Source organism: Crocuta crocuta, unplaced genomic scaffold (assembly GCF_008692635.1).
Source record: "Crocuta crocuta isolate KB4526 unplaced genomic scaffold, BGI_CrCroc_1.0 scaffold103, whole genome shotgun sequence".
Taxonomy (NCBI): domain Eukaryota; kingdom Metazoa; phylum Chordata; class Mammalia; order Carnivora; family Hyaenidae; genus Crocuta; species Crocuta crocuta.
This window is the reverse complement of record NW_027529192.1, coordinates 1,876,579-1,903,923: the sequence shown is the minus strand read 5'-3', so window position 1 is coordinate 1,903,923 and position 27,345 is coordinate 1,876,579. Positions and strand designations below refer to the sequence as shown.

At 41.3% G+C, this 27,345-nt stretch overlaps 1 protein-coding gene and 1 long non-coding RNA gene across 5 annotated transcripts in view; both read right to left on the bottom strand.

Annotated features, from left to right (window-relative positions):
- Positions 1 to 27,345, bottom strand: part of LOC144226801 (uncharacterized) — a 497,259-nt gene that overhangs the window by 293,624 nt on the left and 176,290 nt on the right. The window lies entirely within an intron of this gene.
- Positions 1 to 27,345, bottom strand: part of NME8 (NME/NM23 family member 8) — a 37,746-nt gene that overhangs the window by 4,303 nt on the left and 6,098 nt on the right. For 2 of the 4 annotated variants that reach the window (XM_077758309.1, XM_077758308.1), the window contains exons 6-17: positions 23,313 to 23,429; positions 17,581 to 17,647; positions 17,066 to 17,139; positions 15,817 to 15,909; positions 14,516 to 14,703; positions 12,207 to 12,382; positions 10,206 to 10,350; positions 9,025 to 9,132; positions 6,662 to 6,813; positions 4,872 to 5,016; positions 3,752 to 3,991; positions 1,005 to 1,143 (exon numbers count right to left, since the gene is read on the bottom strand). In XM_077758309.1, the coding sequence (XP_077614435.1) occupies positions 3,754 to 3,991; positions 4,872 to 5,016; positions 6,662 to 6,813; positions 9,025 to 9,132; positions 10,206 to 10,350; positions 12,207 to 12,382; positions 14,516 to 14,703; positions 15,817 to 15,909; positions 17,066 to 17,139; positions 17,581 to 17,647; positions 23,313 to 23,429 (1,503 nt within the window). In that variant the 3' untranslated portion in view covers positions 1,005 to 1,143; positions 3,752 to 3,753. The remainder of the gene's footprint in view (positions 1 to 1,004; positions 1,144 to 3,751; positions 3,992 to 4,871; positions 5,017 to 6,661; positions 6,814 to 9,024; positions 9,133 to 10,205; positions 10,351 to 12,206; positions 12,383 to 14,515; positions 14,704 to 15,816; positions 15,910 to 17,065; positions 17,140 to 17,580; positions 17,648 to 23,312; positions 23,430 to 27,345) is intronic. The other 2 variants (XM_077758310.1, XM_077758311.1) reach the window with 2 other exon arrangements.

The following is a 27,345-nucleotide window of genomic DNA, read 5'->3' as shown; positions in this document are numbered from 1 at the left end:
CGATGGAATATTATTTAGCCTTAAAAAAGGAGGAAATTCTGCAAAATGTGACACTCTGGGAGGGACCTTGAAAAGAGTATGTTAAGGGAAATAAGGCAGACACAGAAAACAAGAACTGCACTATTCCACGTGACTAGTCCTATTCAAAAAATCAAAGATGGGAACGGTGGACGCCAGGGGCCGGGGGGAGGGGGAAATGGGGCGTATTAATCAACTGACATAAAGCTTCAGTGAAGTCACATGAATACAGTCTAGAGATCTGCTATCTAACACGCACCTAGAGTCTACAAGAACGTATTGGGCCCTTAAAATTTTGTTAAGAGGATAGAGCTCGGTGTCCAGTGTTCTTATCACAGTAAAAAGAATCCTAAATGATCAACGTTTGTATCTCTCTTAACGTGATAGTTTAAAAATTAGGAGGAAACGTTAATCACACAAGAGCATCATTCCCACTCTCTTGCTTTCCAGTATGTTCTCTTGAGTGGAATGGAAAGGAGGGTTCAGAGCCAGCAGGCTGGGATTTACACATAACTCTGGCTGTGCACGTAACTTTGCTACATGCATCACTGAGGCAAACGTCATCAGATGACATCCTGAGAGGAGGAAATGCCAAAACCAGCGAACGCTTTGGCTTATTCTCGACTTCATCCCTGGAGAGAGCTGCCTTGTCTTAGCCTTAGGAAACAAAATACACGACCTGGGCCGGCCTGTAGTTAGATTGTAAATCACATAAATCGACATGACACGTCTTCAGAGTTTATTCCTGAAAGGCTTAGAGTCCATTTTTGGCCAACCTCTAAATATACGTTAGGGCTGCATTTCGTATGCATCTCTTCTGTGACTCCACTCCTGCCTTTACTGGGTCCATCCTACGCTCTTCTTCCCCATGTTGCATGCACCCCCCCCCCATTATGTTTTGGACCTTGGGTGCATTTATACAAGCCGCCTTAACTCCTCTCTGAAAGATAGAGTAAAAATAAACAGTAAGATTTGTTTGAGGTTACCTTTTTTATTGTTGTTATGCATTCCCATATGTTTTTCACTTTGAGGTGAGTGTTTAACTTGAGGGAACATTGAGTTTTCCTCCAGAGAGTATCTATCTTCCTTTTGATTCTAACTTACATGCAGTGTCTTCTCCAAGTCCTAAGAAAAGAAGAATATACTTGATGAGCTACATAGAAAGCTAATTTTAAAGTAGGTTGTGGGTTTCCATTTTACACACAAATCCCTGACCTGTGATACAGTTGCCACGCTTCGGAGATGCGATAATACTGCCTGATTCAGCAAGTTCACAATCAGCAAGGGTTTTCAACCCACGAACAAATGCCGTGGACAGGGCTAATTAAAAACATTAACTGTGAGTAACTGCAGCTTTCTACTCGATCCTTTCCAGGATTCAGAATTGCTGGTTGACCAAATGTGGGGAATTTGGAGCTCCCAAATTCTTTTGGAGGGAGCTGCGAAAGACAACAGGTCTGAGTGTGCAGCTCTTTATGGAACATGCTGGAAAGTCTAGAGCAAGAGGAGAAGGTGATGAGTGGGGAAGGAGCTGCAGCACCCAACACACAGCTCTAGGAATTTCCTGGTGGTTGTGGTGGTGGTGTTATATTTTGTTTGGAAAAAAAAATCCTTTATTTGGTATCTCTTCAAGAAGCTTTAGTAAAGGCTTACTTTTTATTTAAAGATTTTGATGTTGGGATTACATGCATTTTTTAAAAACGTGTTGTAAGACAAGCTTCAATGTGTATTGTTTGAGGAGAGGGTTTAGAGAACTCTGTTGGGAGGGAACTTTGTGCTCTCCTGAGGAACTATTCTTCTTTATTTTATTTTTAAGATATTTTTATTGGGGCGCCTGGGTGGCACAGTCGGTTGAGGGTCCAACTTCGGCTCAGGTCATGATCTCAGGGTTCGTGAGTTCAAGCCCCATGTTGGGCTCTGTGCTGACGGCTCAGAGCCTGGAGCCTGCTTCCAATTCTGTGTCTCCCTCTCTCTCTGCTCCCCACCCCCCACTCTATCTCTCTGCCTCCTACAAATAAACATTTAAAAAAAAGATATTTTATTGTGGTAAAATATATATAACACAAAATTTACAATTTTAACTCTTTTCAAGTATACAAGTCAGTGGTTTTAGTTATGTCTGCAACCATCACAACCTATTTCCTTTCTTAAAATTTTTAACATTATTTTTCATTTTTGAGAGAGAGGGACAGTACGAATGTGCACACACTCGAGGGGGGAGGGGCACAAGGAAAGAGAGAGAGAGAGAGAGAGAGAGAGAGGGAATCCCAATCAGGCTCCGTGCTCAGTGTGGAGCCTGACACGGGGCTCAGTCTCAGGACCAACCACGAGATCATGACCTGAGCCCAAATCAAGAGTGAGATGGTCAACCGACTGAGCCACCCAGGCGCCCCCATCACAATCTATTTCCAAAAATTTGCATCTCCCTTAAAGGAAACTGGATCTCATAAGCAGTAACTCATGTCTCCCTCCTTCCAGCCCCAAGAAACTCTAGTCTAGTTTCTGTCCCTATGAGTTCACCTACCCAAGGTGTCTCTTAAAGGTGGAACCCTACAATCTGTGTCCTTGTGTCTGGTTTATTTCATTTGACATAACGTTTTTAAGGTTCATCCACATTGTAGCACGTTATCAGTTCTTCATTCCTTTTTACAGTGAAATAATATTCCATTGCAGGTGTACAATTTTTGTCTACCATCCTTCTGCTGATGTTGTTTCTGTGAGTTTTGTCTCCCCAGTAGATTTGCACTTTCCTGAAGGTAACAACCTTCATTCGGTCACTTCTGTATTAACCAAGAACCTACTCTTCAAGCAGACACACAATGCATATTTTCCCAACATAAATGTTCATGGGTTTCACACTCATGCCTTGGTCTATGATTGAATGAGTCTTATGGAATGAGCTTCACTATGCCCCAATTTATTTTTATTTTATGCATCTAATATTTTGTTGTTGTTTTTTTTAACATTTTTATTTTATTTCTAGGATAGAGAGAGACAGCGTGAACAGGGGAGGGTCAGAGAGAGAGGGAGACACAGACTCTGAAACAGGCTCCAGGCTCTGAGCTGGCAGTCAGCACAGAGCCCGACGCGGGGCTCGAACCCACGAACCGCGAGATCATGACCTAAGCGAAAGTCGGACGCTTAACCGACTAAGCCACCCAGGCGCCCCACATCTAATATTTTGATACAACATGCTTATACCTGGAGAAATCATAGCCTAGATGACAGTATTAGGGGAGCAAGATACTCTTCTCTCCCCAAGGAACCTGGTTGGGTGTGGACGGATTTCTCTCTGTCCCACTGCTTTCTCATTATGCTCTGGATACTCATTCTCAGTTTGGCTCATCCAAGTGGGGACAACCCTCCACATGGGAAGAGGCCATATACAGTCCTTTGCCAGTCAGCAGCCAAGGCCATACACTTGTATGTGAGCCTGCTCTGAAAATAAAGAAGGAACGTAGGCTTTATGGGAAAAGTCGCCTAACGTAGGCTCTGTCTCCCACATTGCCCAAGACAGAAAAGTTTTCAAGCTTTCTATCAACAGCTAAGCAAACTCTATCCATATACATATGGTGTGGCTTCAAGGCTGCTATGGAATAGCACAGTGTGTCTGGCAGGAAGTGTTTGATTCAGACACATGGGGCAAGTGCTGGTCCTTCTAGGACACTCTTACCCGGGGCTCGAGCACAGCAACAAGAAAGCAAAGCAAACAATAATTAAAAAGGTATTGTACTTTTAGTTTCCCTCAGGATTTTCAGGAATCAACTCTTCAAATATTCTGTTGATGCTCTCCGTTGCATCATAGACATTAGATGATCCATGGACAGCGTTTTTCAAAATGCTTATTCCAAAGCGGGCTCGGATAGAATCTGGGGACAGTAGTTTTGCTTCATCTGGATCTATGGGACCCATCAATCGTCTCCATTCCAAAACAGCATTCCACTTGGTCAGAATCATGACCAAAGACAGACCCCTGCATAGAAGAATACTTTCAGTAGATGTGGGCTATTTACACCCATGGAGAACCGCATACACGGTAAAGACAGAATGCCACACTTGGTCTGTACTCCTTGTCCTTATTAGTGTGATTTTGTGTTTTCTTTTCTTTTTAAGTTTTTATTAAATGTTTATTTATTTTTGAGAGAGAAAGAGAGTACACACATGTGAGTGGGTGGCGGGGCAGACAGAGAGGAGACAGAGAATCCCAAGCAGGCTCCCTACTGTCAGCACGGAGCCTGACACAGGGCTCCATCTCACGAACCATGAGATCATGACCTGAGCCAAAATCAAGAGTCAGATGTTTAACTGACTGAGTCACCCAGGCATCTCTTGTACTGTCTTTTGGTTTTTCCATTTCTCCCTCTTCCAATAGATTTTTGTGCTGAATGAGTGCTATAGTTTAATTCTAGAGATATACTCCAGGCACTGTTCCAAGTATTTCCAATGTACTAATTATATAACCCTCACAACAAACCTATGAGATAGATACTATTATTATCCCCATTTTACACATAAGGCAACTGAGGCACAGATTAAATATGTTGGCAAAGCAGAGACTGAAACCCAGATCATCTCTCTGTATAATGTTGAAGACCTAAAGAAAGAGAGGAAGGAAGGAAGGAAGGAAGGAAGGAAGGAAGGAAGGAAGGAAGGAAGGAAGGGAAGAAGGATGGGTAAAGAGACGGGGGAAGGGAAGGAAGGAAACAGAGAAGAAATGAGCCCCAAATATTAAAAGGGTGTCTTTGAATGAATGAAATTACATGGGATGTTTTCATTACATTTTGTACCTTTTGGTTTCTATAATGAATATTTACTACTTTTATAATGCAAAGGACTATATATCAGAAACTTACTCAGATAACATCTCCAATACATCTTTATAAAAGTCTTTATTTTTTATTTTTGAATAAATTTTTTCTGTTTCTTCTTCATTTAGGTATATTTCTTTCATCTGTGTTATTTCAAATCCAGCCTCTTGAATATATTTCAAAATCTCCTCTAGGGAAAACAGATATTTGGTAATCTTGTAGAATGCCTCCACTTTTCTTCCATATTCAAGTAGACTGAAATAACTAAGGGCAGTAATCGTTTTACTTGCATACTGTGGCTTAAAAAGCAAAAACTATGCAAAATGAAATTGAACTGAAAAGCACCATGTTAATACACTAACGCAGATGTTCAATCTCCGAGATGCACCTTTCCAGAACGCACCGAAAATATCTCATAGACTAGAAGGAGGGTGGGAGTTGTATGCCTCTGTGCTGAAAGTGAAGAATGTTTTCAAGTCATTGCTACAAATGTCAAGGAACTCCTTGCTAGATATGGATTGAAGCGGGGAGCTGATTTGAACTCTTCTCTCTGAAGTAGTGCAAGGCACCATTAAGGGAACTGAATAAATCTTGTCAAAATCTCACCAGCCGCCTAAACTTTAAAGGCTATGTTCAGTAAGCCAACTGAGGGATTGGGAGCTTCCTGGTACAACAGTCTTTTCTTTGGTCCAGATCAAAAGCACTTAGAAGTGCTGTGCTGTTTTCTAAAGATCAAGTTGGGCATAACCAATAGAAAGGCTGAAGAAGGCTGGACTTCTATAAAGGGGGTGACTGGGATCTGCCCTAGGGGAAGCACTGTGGGAATGAATGTGAATGGAACACTAAACACTTGTCTGCTCAGAGGGCCTGGCCTGGAAACACAGCTTATAAAGGTGGTCATTCTTATAAAGAGCAATGTGTAAGGCTCCTGAGACCACAGGCAAGTAAACCATTAACTCTCTCTGGGAAGGTCAGAGATGACTTCCGGAAAGGCCAACCCTTATGTTAAGTACAGAAACAGTCAGATCTGATCACCAAGCAGACAGGTAGAGAAGAACATTGTAGGCACAGTGTAGAATTTCTAAAAAATAATGTTAATGAAAACACTATGCATTACAATCTATGGGAAGGGCACCTGTGTGGCTCAGTTAAGCATCCGACTTCAGCTCAGGTCATGATCTCACTGTTCGTGAGTTCAAGACCCACGTCAGGCTCTGTGTCGAGAGCTTGGAGCCTAGAGCCTGCTTCAGATTCTGTGTCTCTCCCTCTCTCTGTGCCACCCCCGCTCTCTGGGAAAACTCTACCAAATCTTCAAACAGCAATGTCACTGCTGCTTAAACTCCCCCAGAGTGCCAAACACAAAGACATTCACATCTTTTATGAAGTTTTACATTGTTATTTAACCTTGCACAAAAAAATGAAAAGGACAGACCAATCTCACTGTCAGTCTCAATGTGAAAAATCCCAAATAAAATATATGCAAATAGAATCCAAAAGCACATGTAAAAAATATCTCATGACTAAGTGTAATTTATACAGAAATGGAATAATGGCTTGATATTAGAAATATCATTAACATGATCTTTCATACTAATATATCTATGGAGAAAAACATCATCTCCATCAACTCTAAAAGGACTTCAACAAAGTTTGGTATTACATTGATTATGAGAGAGACAGAAAGAAGAATGAGGGGAGGAGGGAAGGAGAGTGAATATGACAAAAGTTAATTGTTAAATCTAGATTGAGGGATATGGGTGTTCACTGCATAGTTTGAAATTTTTCACAAGATTTGAAGGGAATGTGAACATTGAGTTTTATTTCTAAATATTTACCTCTTTGTTCCCGTGTTACATGAGGTTTAATCAGCGCTAAAGTCTGCTCAGGAGGAAAGAAATACTGGATTTCCTTTTCCGCCATTTCTAACGAATCACTTCCATACAACTGGTTGATAGGCAAGCCTTCCACTGCAAATTGCACGCATAAGCTTTGAAAATGAAGTCAAGTTAAGAACCATCAGAGCAACACATAACACAGCATAAGCTAGCACAACAGAACACTATGTATACGAGTTGTTCAAAAGTTATCAAGCAATGAGCAACTCATTCCTGATCTAGGCATTATGTAAAAGGCAATGACAGAGTGGCTTAGAACATACAACTTCCTTATAAGGAGGTAACAGTCATTAGGAAGAAAGAACATGGACATTTAAATAACCATGATGTGAATATTTACAGCTAACTCTGAAAGAACGAAGAGATGCCTGGGTGCAGTGAAAATGCACTACCTGCTGGCTATGTGTCATTGGGTGATGAGTTAACCTCCCTGTGCTTGAGCTGTCTCAAATACAAATAATAAAACTGTTTTGGAAGGAGATTTGGGGGATGTAATCAGATGATACATTTAAAACATATGGTGCCTATTAAGCTCTCCGTATTCATTTCCCTTCTTTCATCACTAAATATTATCAAGCTCTAGAGACGGCATTTGACCGTAAAACAAGCCTCCCAAATCACAAACACTGAATCCAAAAGATGCCGCAATGGAAGCATCCAGCAGAGTATGTACAGTGATAAATGAGGAGCATACAGGATGGGTTCATGTAAAGAGGCAGGAGTGAGGTTGATGGCACTGGCCGTGTTCTGTTAGGTGGTTTATTTCTGTTCTGCTGCCTTCACGATAGATGAACACATACACCTCCTCAATCATTTGTACTTCTTAATGTGTTTTCAGCTGCCCCTTTTACTGTCTCTTTATCTATGTACATTTCAGTGGAGGACATACTTGCTCCTTATTTCATTTTCTGCCCTTTATGCACAGTCCTGAATTGCCAACCCACAAAATCCAGCTATAGCGAATAATGTCCTTTCCTGTTAATAACCTGACTTTATTGGCCACTTGGCTTTCAGTCCTCAGACCCTCTTCCTGCCTCTCTGCTTCTACTGATGCATTCAGATTTCCTTTTTGCCCTATCCAACTTGAACTTCCCACTTGACCCTTGGCAGTTCTCACACCTCTGGTTTGAAGACGTTTGCAACCTGAGACCCTTGGAGCCTGTGATTGCCAGGGGTGGGGGATTTACACAATGAATGTATAAGGTACCACCGGCACTTACTCTGTCCAGCGCAGAGAACACCAACCAGCCCCTCCGTGGTGCTGTTAGACGTGATTATTGAGAAATGTGTGTGTGAGGGGAGGATAGGACGGAGGGAGTAGGTGATGAGCGTGAGGCGTTGCTGTGTTTCTCCTTTATGCAAGTGACCGTGTTTCAGATTAAGCAGTGCAGTGCAGAATCTGATACTCAAGTAAACAGGTAAGGGCAGATCTCTGCTGAGTTATTCCAAAAGCAACCTGACAGAACTGGGTGGAGCCAAGGAAACTGGGAAAGGAGGAACCAATTAAAAAAAATAATAACAGTCAAGATTAACTGTGAACTTGTAGCAACACAGGGGTCATAAGGGCTTTGGTTTGAATCCTCACTATAATAGTCGGGGGCGGGGGGGCAGTTGCTGAGTGCCTTCCCCTGGAGAATGTGTCTCTGTGCTGGTGCACTACCTCCACACTTGAAACCATAATTTCTAGAACAGTATGGCTACAAGTGTAGGCCTTGTGTTGATGGGAATTCCTGCCTCGAACGCCATGCCTTTCGTTTCATTAAGAGATTCTATGACATTCTGCTCATACTACTTACAGACTGTCTAACCCTATTATCCTTTACAGTAATTGTAGGGCTAAATAAGGGGCAAAATGTGTCCATGCAGAGCAAGTCAGATTCCAGATTTCCTACCCAAAAGAAAACATGTCAACGTTTACATGTGATGCTTCCTTAGTACTGTCGTGTATTATGTCAACATGTGTAGCAAGTTGCCTGTATCTGACAGAGCATCTCTGTTCTTGCTCACTCCTAGGGTGGGCCTTTCTTCTCCTGAGTTGATGTCTACCAAGGCCAGGAGATGGCCTTTTGGCTGGGTACTCACCGTTTACTTCCCATCCCCACGCCAAGCATCACACAACCTGCATCTGCAAAGCCTTGGCTATATTCGGGCTGCCCTTGGGCTGGGCCTCCCGTCATAACCAGGGCAAGTGGTTTTTCTGCGAGCCTCTCTTAGACTGGAGCTGTGGCTTTCATACCCATCTTCAAATCAAAATTAAAGAGTCTCCCATGAAAAGGGTTTGGGGCCCATGGTATGAATCTTACCTCTCTGGAAGATATTCCTTGGCTTTTTCAACAGTGCTGGGTCCAATTAACTCTTTCCAGTGTTGTAAACAATTGTCTCTCAATAAAACAAGGGCTAAAGATGGACTGCTGTTAAAAGAACAAAGGCTGTGAAGTATGGCTCTGTGGCTAAATGGTATAGACAATACAAGTCAAGATGATTCTTTTACCAAGACTCTAAGATTAATTTCCATTGGTGTACTGCCAAGAAAATACTGAGCACCTTATAAAAGTATGGAAGCAGACTGAAGAAGGGGAGGGAAAGACCTTGGTTCTGGTAGATTGGTTCCTATATAGTATCCCCGTATTCCTGCTGATTTATATACGCTTGCTGGATTTCTGTCCCAGCTGCTATTTCACTTACCCTTCTAGAAAGCTGACAGATTTCTAGCATCTTATTCTCCTTGGACTAGTGATCTTTAGGATTACCAAAAGCCCTGAGAGTCGGTGTGTTCTCTACTTGGACTTGACGTCACACACCTTGGATTTCTGGCATTCGACTCAGTGAATGAAGTCCAGGGACCACCTGAGCCTTTCCATTTCTCTAGTAGCACGTCAGGAGGACAAGAGCAGATGGGACAGTTGAGCAAAAAATCGAGGTGGGGGTGAGACTGGCAAATAAGTAGACTCAGCACATGTTTACAGAACTGAGGGGTGTGGCAACTTGACCCGGGCAGGGTCAGAAGAAGTGTAATGATTCAAAACTCAATCAAATAAACCACAAGAGACTCTTTTTTTTTTTTTAATAGTTTATTGTCAAATTAGTTTCCACATAACACTCAGTGCTCATCCCCACAAGTGTCCTCCTCCATGCCCATCCCCCCCTCCCCCCACATCCATCAGTCCTCAGTTTTTGTCAGCATTCAAGAGTCTCTCATGGTTTGCCTCTCTCCCGTGACATATCAGATAAACCACAAGAGACTCTTAATGATAGAGAACAAACTGAAGGTTGATGGAGGGACGAGGGTGGGGGATGGGCTAGATGGGGGATGGGTACTAAGGAGGGCCCTTGTTGTGATGAACCCTGGGTATTATATGTAAGTGATGAATCACTGAATTCTACTCTGAAGCCAACATTGCACTGTATGTCAACTAACTAGAATTTAAATACATAAATACATAAACTAGAATTTAAATACATAAATACCCAAAATCTACTTTACCTGGTCATTTTTTCAATAAGAGTTTCAAAATAATCTTCATTTTCAAATTCCTTGCATAGTGTTTGTGCTTCCTCTTCTGACAATACGATTGGTCTTTCCATCAGTATTTTAAAGCCTTCATCATCAATGATATTTAAAACATCCTCTAAATTAAAAGTCACATGATAAGTGTTAAACTGATGGGTTACTGGCTATCCATACCAGACAGAATGTATTATGATGGTGGCATATAATGCATCTCGTCCTCATATGAAATTTAGAAGTTGGCAAAAATAGGGGCATCTGGGTGGCTCAGTTGGTTGTGCGTATGACTTCAGCTCAGATCATGATCTCACAGTTCGTGGGTTCAAGCCCCCTATCAGGCTGTGTGCTGACAGCTCAGAGCCTGGAGCTGCTTCGGATTCTGTGTCACCCTCTCTCTCTGCTCCTCCCTTACTATAAGGCAAGCCTCAGACATGAAATGCACACAAAACTAAGAACAAATCCTTCCCTTTGACCAGTGAAACTGAGAAGACGGGACTCTGTGCTCTGAACAGTGTGGGGAAAACCCTGTTACTTTTTTTTTTCCTCTCTCCCACTTTTTTCTCACATTCAGGAGGCAGTCTTAAAAGTAGGCTCTTGCCTGGGTGGCCCAGTTGGTTAAGCACCCGACTTTGGCTCAGGTCATGATCTCACAATTCATGAGTGGGAGCCCTGTGTCGGGCTCTGTGCTGACAGCTCAGAGCCTGGAGGCTGCTTCAGATTCTGCCGTCTCCCTCTCTCTCTGCCCCTCCCCTGCTCATGCTCTGTCTCTCTCTCTCCTTCGAAAATAAACATTAAAAAAAAATTAAAAGTGGGCTGTGCCCAACCGCACAGGCTAAAAGCCCAGATACCCAGCAAGAGGGCAAAGAGCAGAGGCTTATGAGATAGACGCAGAGAAGGTGGGCAGTGGGGGGAAAGTGACTGCCTAAATTGCGTTTGAAGTAGTGGACTGATCAGCCCCAAGCTGGGGCAATAAAGGCTTGAGGATTGAGCTTCGAACTTCAGTATCAGGCGTCACTCAGGTCTCTGACTGATCTCCAAGCTGTGTAGTCCAGAATAGCATACAAAACTTTGAAAAACTTTGAAACTGACATTGGAAATAACCCATAGAAAGTGGGATGGGACATGTGGTCTTAACTTAACCCGACCGACTGACTTCTAAGACAAACAAGAAATCAACATTTTCCAGAAGATTTTAACAAGATTCACCAGAGTCTCATAACACAATACTCAAGTGACCAAGCACTAGAATACAATACAAAATTACACAACCTATAAAGAACTAAGCAAATCTTAGGGCACCTGGGTGGCTCAGTTGGTTAAAAGCATCCCTCCTTTGATTCTGGCTCAGGCCATGATTTCAGGGTTCATGAGATTGAGCCCCACATTGGTTTCTCTGCTGACAATGTGGACCCTGGGTGGGATTCTCCCTCTCCCTCTCTCTCCCCCTTACCCACTCACACCCACTCTCTCTCACTCTCAAAATAAATAAACTTAAAAAAATAACTAGCACCCTTCAAGTGCCAAGCACTTTATGTTTTCTCATTTTTTAAAAGTAAGCTCTACTCCCAGCGTGGGGCTGGAACTCACAACCCCGAGATTAAGAGTCACACACTCAGCCAGCCAGACGCCCCTCATTTTAATCTTCTGAATTTTACACATGAAGAAATAGACTTGGTAAAGTATCAAATCACACAATTAATGAGGAGTTGACCCAAGCTTTGAATTAGGGCATTTCAAGTATAAAGTCCAATCTTTATTATATAATAAGTCCTACCACGTTAAAATCTACTCTAACAAATTCAAATGTTAGAAGATAATTTGCAAACTCTTTAACTACAAAAATGTTTTATTCTTTATCATTGAGAGATTAATATTAACTAACTTTCTTACTTCAGGTGTTCTTTTCTTCAATGTTAAATTTTAAAATAGTATCTTTTGGTGCAATTATACTAGGATTTATTTATACTTATTTCTTACCTTTCTTTTCTTGAAAGAGATCTGGTCGAAGTAATGCCAGGATCTTTTCTAATTTTAGGTTTTTCATATTTTTAAAATCAGGGAAGAAGATATCAATAAACTTCTTAACATTATCCATATTCTCTTCAACATCACAAAGCTGAGATATATGTTGTCTTTCCAGATATTCTTGTAAACTGTGGAAATCCAAAATATAATTTAAGATTATTATAAACTGAAGTTTAAGAAAATTAAAACTGGTAATAACTTCACAAATATTTTAATGGTTTAATAAAACAAATAAAAATTAAATCTCATATAAAGTTGTATCTTTCTATCAAATCTCACACACACACACACACACACACACACACACACACACACACACACACGTACGTGGGGGAGGGACAAAGAGGGAGGGAGACATAGAATCCGAAGCAGGCTCCAGGCTCTGAGCTGTCAGCACAGAGCTCAGTGCAGGGCTTGGACTCAGAAACTGTGAGATCATCACCTAAGCCAAAGTCGGATTCTTAACTGACGGACCCTCCCAGGTGCCCCTTAAACCAATTTTTAAACTAAAAGTTGGCTGCTTCTAAGCATCACCATGTACCAGCAATTCTAAATAATGTTAGTGGTATATTCCTACTTCTTCTTGAAAAAAATATTTTCTCCACATTCTAAATAATTCCTGTGGTTAGTGTTAAATTTTAATAATATATGTGTGGGCCTCAAGTTGGCATTTTTATTACTTATGTTTAATAAACAGTGTACTCTGGCTTGTATTCTGCATGTAAGAATCAATTCTAAAATAACAGAGCTATTGGCAGATTGCAATTTCAATTTCTGGAATTTACCAAGCAACAAGAATTTAATGTATCTCTATTAACATCCAGTGAAGCCCAATTTTGAAAATGTCACTAGTAAATATTCGAAACTTAAGGCTTGCAAACAAAAATTGCAATTTCTGTGCTAGAATAATATGTATAAATATGCAGATTTTTTTCCCAACAAGAGCTGGGAAAACAGCTTCCCAGACAAACTTGCTCCCCACCGCTCCATGCTGCCTGCTGGTGGCCGCTGCTCAGGATGAGGAAGGGCCAAAGGCAAATGGAGTCTCTACGTTCAGGAAGGAAACACTTCAGACTTTGCCAAAGCGAAATTGACACATCTCACTCCTTCCCCACCCTGCCAACTGCCTACATTGTTCATCTTATTACTGAACAGTTGGAGACAACTGCTTCCCCAAGTCAGATGTGACACAGACTTCCCAGAACAGTGGCACCCGTGAAATAGTGACTTCTCTTACGCCAGCCGCATTAATGAGTGTTTCACCAAACATATTTTTCATGGCCCAGAAGTCCTGGTATGAAGTCTGGTGTCTTTCTGAGCGCAGCTCTCCCCACCAAACCTCCCCTCTGACCACTGACCATCATTCCCCCTTAAAACTGTGGAAGTAAGTACTACTGTTCACAAAGCCCTTGGTCAGCAGCCGACTTACCTATACGTCCCTCGGATATCCCACTTAAAACTTGCAATGAATGACATTAGTTCCTGCCACCTTAAAAAGCATGACATTGGTAGAAACCAGCAGATGTAGCTACTCAAGAAAAGTCACTACACACGCTAGTAAGACAACAAGGAACGTTCTGGAGATTCCTGGTTAGAAAATGCAACCGGGAGGCTCTGTCCAGCAGGAAGAGCCACATGATGAAATCTCAAGTCTCAGCTACTCTGTACTGGTGCCTGCTCACCCACCTTTCTTTCAGACATAGTTCTGATGACTCGCGTTAAATTGGACTTTCTGAGTCTTTGAGGGAATAAAAGATGCAAATAGCAGTGCACGAAACCAGCACTGTATATGTTACTTATATGCATTTTCAACTATTTAAAAACCCCATTAGTGAAAATATAGAATCATTTCGTCCTTAGCAATGTATTACCAACAATTACCGAAAGTAAAGGGGAGAGGACGTCTGATGTCTTTAGGATCCAGGGCAGGTGGGAGTGAATGTGGGGAGACAGCAGAAAAGAGAGAACCTGGCAGCGATTACCCGTGGTCCCAATCTACCCCTGGGGGGGAGGCCACACTGGTGCTGGGAGGCCACACTGGTGCTCCCAGTTTTAGAAGACAAACATAACCTCTAGTCCTCCTGACATAAACTTTCAGGGAAATCCCAGCTTTGCCGAACACACCTCTTTTTAGATCGACTGGAAGAAATACTTGTGGTTCCAACATAAAAACCTGTGTTCTTAGATGTTGAGCTATTTGGACCCTACACTTCGTTACGTACTAATACAACGCAAATGGAAGTTTCCTGGACTCGAGTTACCTGTCCCGCTTCTTCTTCGTCACTGCAGATGTGGCAACCTGATGGTGATGATCCTCATAGAATTTATTTTCAGTCTCAGGATTGGGTTTAGTTTCTTCCCAGGCAGGCTGTTCTTCATTTCCTTGAGATATAACTAGAATATGGCATGGGCCACTTGTCATAAAAAGGACAAAATCTTCAAAGTCAGGCTACAAAGTAAGGGGATAAACTGCTTACTTCAGGCTTCTGATGTGGATAGAGGAAAATGGCAGTCACTACCCAACTCAAGCAATATCCTCCCCTTTACGATCACTGGGCGAGGGAGTGTTCTCTTCATAATCCCCCTGCTAACAAACACATCTCTGAAGGATGGAGGTTCACAGTTAACAGGTATCGACCTTAAAGATGATCTAATAACCATTCTCAAACTTCAGGATGTTTCCAGATCATCTGATGGGGCTTGTTAAAACACAGATTTGGAAAGTCCAATTTCAGAGTTCATGATTCATTAGGTTTAGGATGGGGCTTTGGAATTTGACTTTCTCAAAAGTTCCCAGGTGATGCTGAGGCAGCTGGTCCAACCTTTTCCTGGGGCCAAGAGAGATGGTTGCAGTGTCACACCCAGTTGGCAAAGTGCCGCCCACCAGAGCTTTCTCTGATGACAAAACACATTCTGTGATCTCCAACACAGGCAGCCACGGGCGGCGATGGGGACCTTAACATGTGGCTCTTGCAACTGCGACTCTGAATATTTGATTTGATTTGATTCTAATGACTTTAAATTCAAACGGCCACAGGTAGCTAAATGGCTACCAGGCAGTACATTTCTGGAAGCTGGGTCTTCTGACCTCCACACCACTGTACTTTCAAACACAGCACTGTCTTTCTTAATACCTCCCTCCCCAGGCAAAAGAGACAATAGCTCGAGACATAGGCTTTTAGGTAATGAAAGGATTAAAGCTTCCCTGTGAGGTTTAGGACAAGGAGCCTTCAATTGGGGATAAAAATCTGCAGGAAAGGCCTGGATGCTGACTTCCAGAGGCCGATGCAGGGAGTCTGAGAGGACCCACATTACACAGGTCTTCCCTCCAAAAAATACAATCAGGCCATCTGCTTTTGCTCACCTGCCACTATTTCTACTGGAGATTTTTCTATCACTGCCTTCTTTGATATTATCATGATCCGGACACCAACAGGGACAACAGAAGCTTATTTGGCTTGTTAAGCTTCTTTGTTTGTTTTTCTAAAATGAGAATTCAAAACTTACAGGAATCTACTGTCTTTGAAAACACAATGGCTTTTTTTTCTTCTAATTTTCTTACCTGGTCCGCTATTCGACTATAGAAGTCCCGCACTTGATGTTCACTGAGCACTCTCTTGTCTTCTATTTCTATGACAAATCCTGCCTTGAGAATCTCCAAGTAGAGAGGAAGGTCAGATCCAGACGGGTCATGGGACCACATGTAAAACAAGTCAAGGACATTTGTTTCTTGTGCTTGACAAACCACCCGGGTTTGAACACATTTTCAGGTAAAATATTTCAGCACGATCCATAAGGCACTAGGTTTGAAGAGGCTTCAAAATACATTAACAAAGAAGGCCCTTTTCATGCCTCCTGGTATTTAAATTTTCAAGGCTTGAACCAGCAACTCCACAGTATTTCTATTATTTAAGTGACTTTCCCTCAAATGTGAAAGAACTAACTAAATTCCAAGGGAAGATATCGTGCTTTCTGAATCATTCATAAAGACACAAATTTATGAGCATTTTTAACCATCTATCTTCAAAATTGTTTTAACATTGTTTTTTAAAAGTCTTTCCTTTGTTGAGGCTGTAACTCATAATCTAGTATTGTTTATATAGCAAAAAACAAAACCTATCCAAATTATGGGGAAGGATAGAATTTAACATTTATTTGTGATCTGTCATTTAAAAAAACCCATATTTTAATGATAAGTCCAGTTTGCATGCCACTCAAGTATAGCAAAATGTAACAAAGACAAGTTTTGAGATAAGGCAAATCTAATGAGGTACTAAACAATGAAATATAAGTATAATCCGAGTTCAAAGCAACTCAGGAATTACATTAAACAATACCAATAATTTGAGATCTGTTTGCCTAAATGTCCATCAACTGATGAATGGATAAAGAAGATGTGGTTTATCTATACAATGGAATACTAGTTGGCAATGAGAAAGAATGAAATCTGGCCATTTGCAGCAACATGGATGAAACTGGAGGGTATTATGCTAAGTGAAATAAGTTCGTCAGAGAAAGAGAGATACCATATGGTTTCACTCATATGTGGATCCTGAGAAACTTAACAGAAGACCATGGTGGGAGGGAGGGGGAAAAATGTTACAGAGAGGGAGGGAGGCAAACCATAAGAGACTCTTAAATAGCAAGAACAAACTGAGGGCTGATGGGGGTGGGTGAGAGGGGAAAGTGGGTGATGGGCATGGAGGAAGGCACTTGTTGGGGTGAGTGCTGGGTGTTGTATGGAAACCAATTTGACAATAAATTATATTAAAAATAAAAGTAATAAAGTAAAGTTGGGAAATATCACTTACTTTTTCTTTAATTTCTAGAGATTTTCTAGCAATCACGGCATCAGGCTTGACAATAGTAATACTGTATTGTGGCTCTAGGGAAAAAAAAAGAAGAATTTCATTTTCTTGGCACAAAGTCTAGATAATGATGGATGTGGCAATTAGAAATGTAAACTACGGTGTACTTGGGTGCCTCAGTTTGTTAAGAATCTGACTTGGGCTCAGGTCATGATCTCACAGTTTGTGGGCTCGAGTCCTGTATCAGGCTCTGTGCTGACAGCTCAAAGCCTGGGGCCTGCTTCACATTCTGTGTCTCTCTTTCTCTCTGCCCCTCTCCTGCCGGTGCTCTGTCTCTCTTTGTCTCAAAAATAAATAAAACATTTTTTAAAATGTTAATAGCAAGTCTAATATTAGCTGACCAGTCACTTACAAATGACACTAATGTCACCGCCAGTTTTTTGTTCTTACAAGTAGTGCTTCAATGAACATCCATGTACATGAATCCTTTTCCACTACTTTGAAGGAAATTTACCTACCAGAACTTTCATAGGGTGATTCCTCACCATCTTCCGCATCTGAGTCCACAAACAAAATTTCATGATACTGTGGAAGAGAAATACAAATAGAAGTTATATTTTAATATAAGTTTTTAGAAACTTTGTTTCTAATAAATATCGATAATCCAACAGATAGAAGGTAAAGTGGGAATGTGGCTGCATTTATCTAAACTACTTTTCCCGATCTTTCCACTGAAATAACATAAAGGACGTTGAAAGTAATTGGGGTGGAAAGGCTATCAGAAAGCATGCATATATGCTATTTGGAAAATGATCAACCACCAAAAAAGCCTTAAAATTTAAGAAGAGCACAAGGAATAAAATAAGAAAGCAGCAGAAATTAATAAGTAAGAAAGTGATAAATACATAATTATCATGTTATAGATCAAACAGGCATTTGATGAGTTTCTAGATCCAATCCTGACCATAACTCTTGGTCAACTAGAAACAGCAAAAATACCTTCTTAACTTACAGAAAAAAAAAATTTGTATTGCCCAAAACCACAGCCAATTTTTTACTGTAGAGTAAAAAACTAGCAAGGACGGGGATGGAGTTGCCTTAATTTTTTGAGAAGCCCTTAAAGTGCTTCTGTGACTCTGTTTTGACTACCTGAAAGGTATATATATTTACATATATACATTTTTTGGCAAGAGAATGCATGATGTCAGAGTCTCACTGTAATAAAGACCCCCAAATGTATGGAAATGACTATACAGGAAGCATTTGTTCTTACTATAATCAGGAATAAGATATTTATGTCAGCTATAACTTCAGATGGATCTGACATTATATTTGCTGGATGTATGCTGGCAATAGGGCAGCCACTAACCACATAAAACTATTTCAGCCCTTGAAATGAAGTTAGTCCAAATTAAGATGTGCCATAAGTGAAAACTACACAGCACATTCCAAAGACTTAATATGGAAAAAAAAAAAGATTATATAATACCTTACTTTTTCTATTGAGTACATCCTTAAGGTGAAATCTTCCTAATACACAGGATTTAAAATTTTTAATTGCACTCTTTTCTTTTCTGTTGTGTTTAATGTGACCAGTAGAATATTTTCAATTATGTATGTGGCTCACAACATGACTTGTATTTTATTACTATCAGACAGGGGTGTGCTAGATCAAGCAATTAGATAAGAAAACTAAATAGCAGAAGCATTAAAAATGGAATAATATAAACATATGAAAACATTTCTTACACTCATACCTCTATTAATCAAAACAGGATATCATTCTGCAAGAGCAATCAGACCAACAATAATATAACCATGGAACAGAGCACATAAAGAGAAAGCTGGATAGAATATAGCCATTAAGAGTTTATATTTAGGAGTCATTCTGCTTGATATGAAATTCTGGTTTCACCATCTACTGGCTGCCTCTTTCTGGGGAAATGACTTAATGTTTTGAAGCCTTGTCTTATCTTTTGTAACTATCTCATAAGATTTCTTGAGATTCCCCTTCAAGATTGCAACACAGACGGCTCCTGAACATACCTCCTCCCATAAACACATCATATCTACAGCAATATACAAAATATTTCCTCTGAAAGAAATCCAGAGCAAGTCTGAGAAACTCCTACCCACCTGGTAAACGAGAAAAACAACCCCACATATTGTGTAGAAGAGGCTGAGACACAACTCAGCCATAAGGCTCACCCCTCACCACAGTGACACACCACTGGGAGGGAACAACCAGCATCTCCCTGAGGAGTGAAGGGTTGGGCTTAACATATAAAGCCCCCAATTTTAAGACTTTCAACTGAGAGACATGTTCCCAAAATGCCTGGCTCTGAAAGCCAGCTGGGGCTTGCGTCCACGAGTCCTAGGGGCTACGGTGAACATACAGTTCTTAACAGGTTGGTAAGGACGGGTTGTGGCCATCCTATCGAGGCTCAGTGCACCAGCAGCTCACTGACATGCCCAGTTTTTCTCTGAAAGAAGCCTCTTCGAAACTCTTGAAAGCTGTAGGCTAAGAGTCAAGCTCCTAAATGAACACAGACCTAGCAGCTAACTGCTTCCTTCCTGGAGACCAGGGAGGCCAGCAGGCGCCATCTTTGCACTTTCCATCTGCCCGGATCCAGGTGGCTGATCTCCACATGAACACGGCTTGAGCATACACCTGGCACCCCACCCCGGCTTTTGTGGCCGCTCCCAAAGGAACATATCCCTTAATAGCCTGGGTCTGGCAGCCAGCAGAGCTGGTGATCATGTGTTCAACACAACCAATAATGGATAAACCATCCATATAGAAAATCAGTGAGAAGACTCGGGACTTACACTCTATGTTAGACCAGAGGGACTTAACACTTACAACACATTCTGTTCAAAATCAGCAGAATACACATTCTTCTCAAGTGAACATGGAACGTTCCCCAGGATAGATTATATGCTAGGCCATATCAAGCATCTTTTCTCACCACAATAATAGGAAACTCAACTACAAGAAGAAAACTGGAAAATTCACATATCTGTAGAGATTAAACACACTACTGAACAACCAATGGGTCAAAGAAGAAATCAAAAGAGAAATTTAAAAATACCTGAGACAAATATATATATATAAAAAAGAGGGGGCTGCCTGGGTGGCTCAGTCAGTTGAGCACCAACTTTGGCTCAGGTCATGATCTCACAGTCCGTGAGTTCAAGCCTCACATCAGCCTTTATGCTGACAGCTCAGCCTGAAGCCTGTTTCGGATCCTGTGTCTTCCTCTCACTCTCCCCACCTTCTGCCTCTCTCAAAAACATAAAAAAATACTTGACACAAATGGCAATACACCACATCAAGACTTACAGAATGCTACAAAAGAGTTCTAAGAAGGAAGTTTATAGTGATAAATGCCTACACTAAAAAACAACAACAAAAAAAGGATCTCAAATACACAACCTAACTTCACACTTGAAGAAGGTAGAAAAAGAGAACTAATAAATCCAAAGTTAGTAGATGAAAGTAATAACAGAGATCAGAGCAGAAATAAATAAAATACATACTAAATAGATAATAGAAAAATCAGTGAAGCATAAAGCTGGTTTTTTGGAAAAAATAAAACAATTGACAAACATTTAGCTAGAGCATGAAGAAAAAAAGACAGAGGACTGAAATAAATAAAATTAGAAATGAAAGAGGAGACATTACAAAAGATACCATACAAATACAAAGGTTCTTAAGAGATTACTATGAACAAATATGACATCACTATTGCAAAAAGTTATGTGCACACCCATGTTCACTGCATCATTGTTTACACAACCTAAGGTCCACGGATTGATAAAGATAATGTGGCATAGGGGCACCTGGGTGGCTCAGGTTAAGCGTCCAATTTAGGCTCAGGTCATGATCTCATGGCTTATGAGTTTGAGCCCCACGTCGGGCTCTGTGCTGACATCTCAGAGCGTGGCGCCTGCTTTGGATTCTGTGTCTCCCTCTCTCTCTGCCCCTTCCCTGCTGTGCTCTGTCTCTCTCTCAAAAGAAATAAACATTTAAATATTTATTTAAAAAAGATAATGTGGCATATATATGGAAATCCCACCATTTGGTGACAAAATAGATGGACCTTGAGGGCAATATTCTAAGTCAAATCAGTGAGACAGAGAAAGACAAATACTGTATGATCTCATTTATATGTATAATGTAAAAAAACTAAACATATCAATACAGAGAACAGAATGGTGGTTACCAGAGGTGGAAGGTGGGAAGAGGGGGAATTGGGTGAAGGCCTCCAAAAGTACAAATTTCCAGTTATATAACAAATAAGTTCTGAGGGTATAATATACAACATGGTGACTATAGGTAATAATACTGTACGGTATATTTGAAAGTTGCTGAGAGATTGGATCTTGAAAGTCCTCATGACAGCAACAGGAAAACCTGTAACTACGGGAGTTGACAGATGTTAATTAAGATGTTAATTAAACTTAGGTAGGTGATCACATTTCACAATGCCTACAGATATCAAATCATTATGTTATATACTTTAAATTAATACAATGTAATTTGTCAGTTAAACTCAAAAAACTAGGAAGGAAAAGATCTGTCAACATGAAATGAGGAGATCTGTTGGGAAATCTTAGCATGCCAACAGTAGGAAGTCCTCAGTAATTCCTAGTTATTACAATTTTCACAAACATGGAGGGGCGGGGGTGGGAGAGACACAGAAACAGAGAGAAGGGAAGGGGGGAGATTCCGTGACAAATAAGAAAGCCTGAAAAGTAAAGAAAAACGTCCTTGCATGAGAAAAATCACCATTATAAATGTAAATTCCCTATATTTGTCATTTGTCAGGTTTCCATCAAAATGTTCATTTTTGGGAGGGCACCTGGGTAGCTCAGTTGGTTCAGAGCCTGGCTCTTGATTTCGGCTCGGGCCATGATCCCAAAGTCAAGATTGAGCCCCTCATCGGGCTGTGCACTGGGTGTGGGCCCTGCCTGAGGTCCTCTCTGCCCCTCCCCGCCTCAAAAAGTTAATTTTAATTTTAAAGAATGTTCATTTTTTCCTATTGTGCATACTATGGACATTAGCACATAACATAGCATATTAGACATAAAGTGCAAGCATTATCCCCCAATTTACTGCTCTCCTTTCACATTTTAGGGTGCCCTTCAAAGTTTTAAATAATCAAATCTATTAACTTCTCCTTTTTTGGTATCTGTTTTGTGCTTTGCTTACAATGCCTTTCTCAACATAGGACAATACAAAGGCTTGCCAATATTTTCTTCTAATACTTTAACACGTTTTTGTGTTCAGCTCTGCAATTGATCTGTAATTTATGTATATGATATGATAAAATGATATATCTTTCTTATACAGTTGACCCAATATTTCTAAGCCTGTTTTATTGAATTTTTCTATCCTTTCCTGATTTAAACTGTTATTTTTTATAGCAAATATTTATACAAGCTTGAGCCTACACCTTCTCATTATTTCTATTTTCCAATATTTCTTGGCTCTTCTCTACTTTCCGTCTCTTAAATTCATACTTTCCCTTTTTTCTGTGGTTGTTGTTGGTTTGGCGTGTGCGGATGTCTCATGATTGTGTTTGTGTGTGTGTGTGTGTGTGTGTGTGTGTGTACACGTGCATCTGTTTCAATAGCCACAGTAGCTTTTATTTATTCTGATCACTTCCTCTGCAGCTTCTTTTCTTTCAGTATTATGTTCATACTTGCACATGCTTTGTAGCTTATTTTTCAATTTTTAAATACCTTTCATGACACAGACGATGTACCTCACATGCAGGGTCTTATTCTAAGTATCCTGACCAGGTGGTCTCTTACCTTCATTTGTCAATCTGCCTGCTCCTCTTTCCACATCAGTACGTACAGAGCTAGAAGACGCTAAAATAATACTCTGTTGTATGGATCTGTATACTTTATGACAAAAATTACGGACATTGTATGGAACCTATTCAGTGTTGTTCAACAGTCAGATTGATTTCAAACGCTTAACAGACAACTTCGCCATAAATGCCCCTTTCTATATTTGTTTCATTATCTTTGCAGGGAAAATTGCAGTGTAATTGCTCAGTCAAAGGATACATGTGTTTTTAAGGTCTTTGATTCATACTGCCAAAAAAAAATCTGTACCGTTTAGACACTTAGACGATTACAAAATTTGGGGAAATTCTTTAGGGAAACGACAAAACAGATGTGATGCATTTCTTAAGAATAAAATAGTCAGTAATCTATTACCTGTATTAGGTATTACCTGAGGGCGCACCATTTCACCTGCTTCAATTCTCCTCTCCTCATTGATCAAGTCAATAATTTTTTGATTAACAAGTGGTGCATTTGCACCATTGACCTTTGCAATAATTTTGCCGTTCTATAAGGGAAAAGAAAGCATAAGGGAAACTGTCATTTTCAGGGTAAGTCCGGAATTCAACTTGACTAAGTCACTCCACCTGGCCCCACACCCCCGTCAATCCTTTAGCTATTACAAATAGCTATTTTAATCTTCTTTTTTTCTTCATGTTTATTTATTATTCATGTTGAGAGAGAGAGAGAGAGAGAAAGTGGGGAAGGGGTAGAGAGAGAGGGAGAGGCTGCACACTGTCAGTGCAGAGCCCGACGTGGTGCTCAGTCTCATGAACCAGGAAATCATGACCTGAGCCGAAATCAAGAATTGAACATTGAACCAGCTGAGCCACCCAGGCACCCCTGCAATTAGCCGTTTTAAAATACGGAATTGGTGATGCAAAATGTGACTTGATTTGAAAAACCCAGCTCTTTGAGTTCTACTTCCATGTTGCCTGACCTCCTTCAACCAAAGACAAGGCACCCCCGCACTACCCTCAACAGTTCTGTACGGGCCTCCCAACCTTGCCTTCCCCAATTATTTTTGACACTATGTCCCTTCCCATCCATCCCTCCATATATTTTGCTAAAAACCTGTTTACTGGCACAGCACCAGGCATGACGGTGTGGAACAGCAGTCCTGGTACGCGGCCTAATTAAATTACAAAAAAAAGGAGGAAAAAACCCAACAGAGACAAAATATGTAAAATGACAATCATGACAAGTACCACTAAGAGAGGTACAAAACACCAGGAGTATCTACAAGAATTTGTCCTGGTCAAGGAGATGAGCAAAGGTGCTTACCAATATCAGAAAGGGATTCTTGGGTTAAAATGTGTAAAATAGGTAAAAGATAAGCAGGCAAAATGGAAGGAAGAGTATTCTAGACAAAATGAATAGAGATGCAAAGGTCCTGAGGCCAGAAGGTAAAATGGTAGATGAAAAGGCCAGCTGAGAAAGTGAGGGGATGCCTGGTATGAGAAGAAGCCCAACAGTGAGGGGGAACCAGGCCACGCTGAGTCTTGTGGGTCATGGCACGGCACAGACTTTAACCCAAATGCAGTGGGAAGCCTTAAACAGAGGCAGTGCCCACAATTACAACTGTTATTTGTAAAGATCATTTCACCTACCATGTTTAGAGTCAGAAGGGAGCAGGAGATGTCTGTATACAAATTTGGGGCCATCCTAGAGGTGATGATGAGAGAGATGATTGCTTCCACTTTCAGACCACACCACCTTTTAAGTTCACTGTTAAATGAATCTGTGCTTTCCAGGAGCTTCCTCTCGTTTTCCTGGTGTCTTTCCTCTATTTGAAGAAGCTCAGCTTCTAGTTTTCGCTGGTGAACCATTAAGGACTGGGCCTGTCGTCTGGACCTGCACTCTAGCTCTTGTGACAGCTGACTGAATGTCTGGCACCACACTTTCACTAAGGATTTCACTGATGAGGCGGTGGTTTCTCTGGAAACGGGCGGTGGCCGTATGCTTCACTGAAAAGCCATCATCTGTGGCAGTGGGATAGAGATGGAAGGAATGGAAAGATGCAGATGAGTGTGAGAAAGACTTGGGTAGTGAAACTGACAGGTCCAAGGTCTGGAGTCTATTGGGTGTGACGTAGAGAAAAGTCATGAAGCTGACTTTCCTGTTTTTGTCAAGAAAGTAGATGAATTGTTAATGACCAAATGAGGTGACACTTAGAAGACCACATTTCCTGGGGATGCGGGAGGGTCTGGTGTTGGGCCAGTCCCTTGTGAGATGCCTTTGAGACAACGAAGAAGGATGTCAGAGCACCAGGTGGATACACAACTCTGGAGCTCAAAGGATAGGAATCAAGCTGAAGATGTAAACTTGAGTTCTTTATACATAGGTGGCGCAATGGAAACTATGCAGAAATTTTCTAAGAAGGATATTAGCATGATAAGACCAATATTTACTGGCTGAATAAAGAAATATAAACCTGGGGCACCTGGGTGGCTTAGTCGGTTAAGCGTCCGACTTTCGCTTAGGTCATGATCTCGCGGTTCGTGGGTTCGAGCCCCACGTCGGGCTCTGTGCTGACTGCCAGCTCAGAGCCTGGAGCCTGTTTCAGTCTGTGACTCCCTCTCTCTCTGACCCTCCCCTGCTCACGCTGTCTCTCTCTCTCTCTCCTAGAAATAAATAAAACATTAAAAAAAAAAAAAGAAATATAAACCCACAGGGCACCTGGGAGGCTCGGTCAGTTGAAGGTCCGACTTTGGCTCAGGTCCTGTTCTCATGGTTCTTGAGTTCGAGGCCCACATCAGGCTTTGCACTGACAGAGCAGAGCCTGATTCAGATTTTCTGTCTCCCTCTCTCTCTGACCAAACCCCCACTAGTACTCTCTCAAAACAAATAAACATAAAAAAAAAAAGAAATGTGAACCTGCAAAGGAGATGGAGGGGAATAACACGTAGGTAGGCAAAAGGGAAACCAAGTAACAAAGCCAAAATAAGCCAATGTTTCAAGATTGAGGGCATGGTCCCCACATTCAATACATTTGAGAGGTATGGACCGATGAGCCTGGAAGTGTCCATATGTTTAACAACAGGCTGGTAAGTGGGTTTGTTGGCAGCACCAAATTTGCTTGAATAATCAGACAGAAGGCAGATTGAATGGGTTGAGGAATTCATGGAATGTGAAAAAAAGTGGAGTGAAAATATATATGCAAACTCTTCTGAGAAATTCAGCTATGAGATAAAAGAGATAGGTGATATCTAGAGGGGGGCATGGCACCAAAAAAAACGTTTTATTTTTTAACTGGAAATATTTAATTATCTTCAAAGGGCAATGAGAAGAAGGATCCAGTTGGGAAAGATTTAAAGAAATACTGGGGCACCTGGGTGGCTTAGTCGGTTGAGCGTCCGACTTTCGCTTAGGTCATGATCTCGCGGTTCGTGGGTTCGAGCCCCGCGTCGGGCTCTGTGCTGACTGCCAGCTCGGAGCCTGGAGCCTGTTTCAGTCTGTGACTCCCTCTCTCTCTGACCCTCCCCTGCTCACGCTGTCTCTCTCCTAGAAATAAATAAAACATTAAAAAAAATTATTAAAAAAAAAGAAATACTGACACCCAAGTTACCATTTGCCACTAAAAGGAACCTTCCAACAATTCTGGGGGCTTTCTAATGTCCCTTGAAAAAACCCTTCCTGCTGAAACTAACACAAAGAGCCACTGTGGGGTATTTATATAAACAAGGAGTGGCTTGATGGTGGTTTTGTGGTCACAGACTGAGATTCTTAGATAAAGGATTATAGATGCGGTGCAGTGAAGAACAAAATCTGAGGCATAACTACATGAGCAACTGGTTGAGATGCACTGGAAAAGAGTCCACTGCTGGTTAGGTCAGGAATGGAGAGGCCAGGACGTTGGGCGGGTGGCCAATGTGGATGTTGAAGTCCCGGGGGTGACGGAAGAACAGGGCTTGGAAAAGAAGCCTTTGAGACACAGGCCAAAGTCCTCAATCATCGACAGAACTGATTTGAAGACCAGTAAATGACAGGAGTGAGGTCAGGGGAAGGGAGGTGGGAGGTGTAGCCAAATAGCTAAATTAGCAAGGAAAAGGCCTCTAATTGGCAAGGACAAGAAAGTTATCAAAGTGAGGAGTCAAGGGAATATCAGGTTTACTTCTGGCCTCAAGACACATAATCTGAGACACTCATCACCACTCTGGGCTGCAGAGAAATGTGTCCTCAGTAAGGAGCCAGATTTAAGGTAGGTTAAGGAAATGCAGTGAAGGCTCGGAGCCAAGACTAAAGATCTTAGGAAGTGTGCTAATTGCTTCTCTCAATTTCAGATGTCGCACAACGAAAGGGTCTGTGAGACTGGGGTAGAATTGGGAGAACTGGACCAGGAAGAGAAAACTCCGAGCATTAGAAGGATGAACATTGCAGGATTGGGAAGAAGGGTGGACTCCTCCTCCCGGCACTGATTGCAG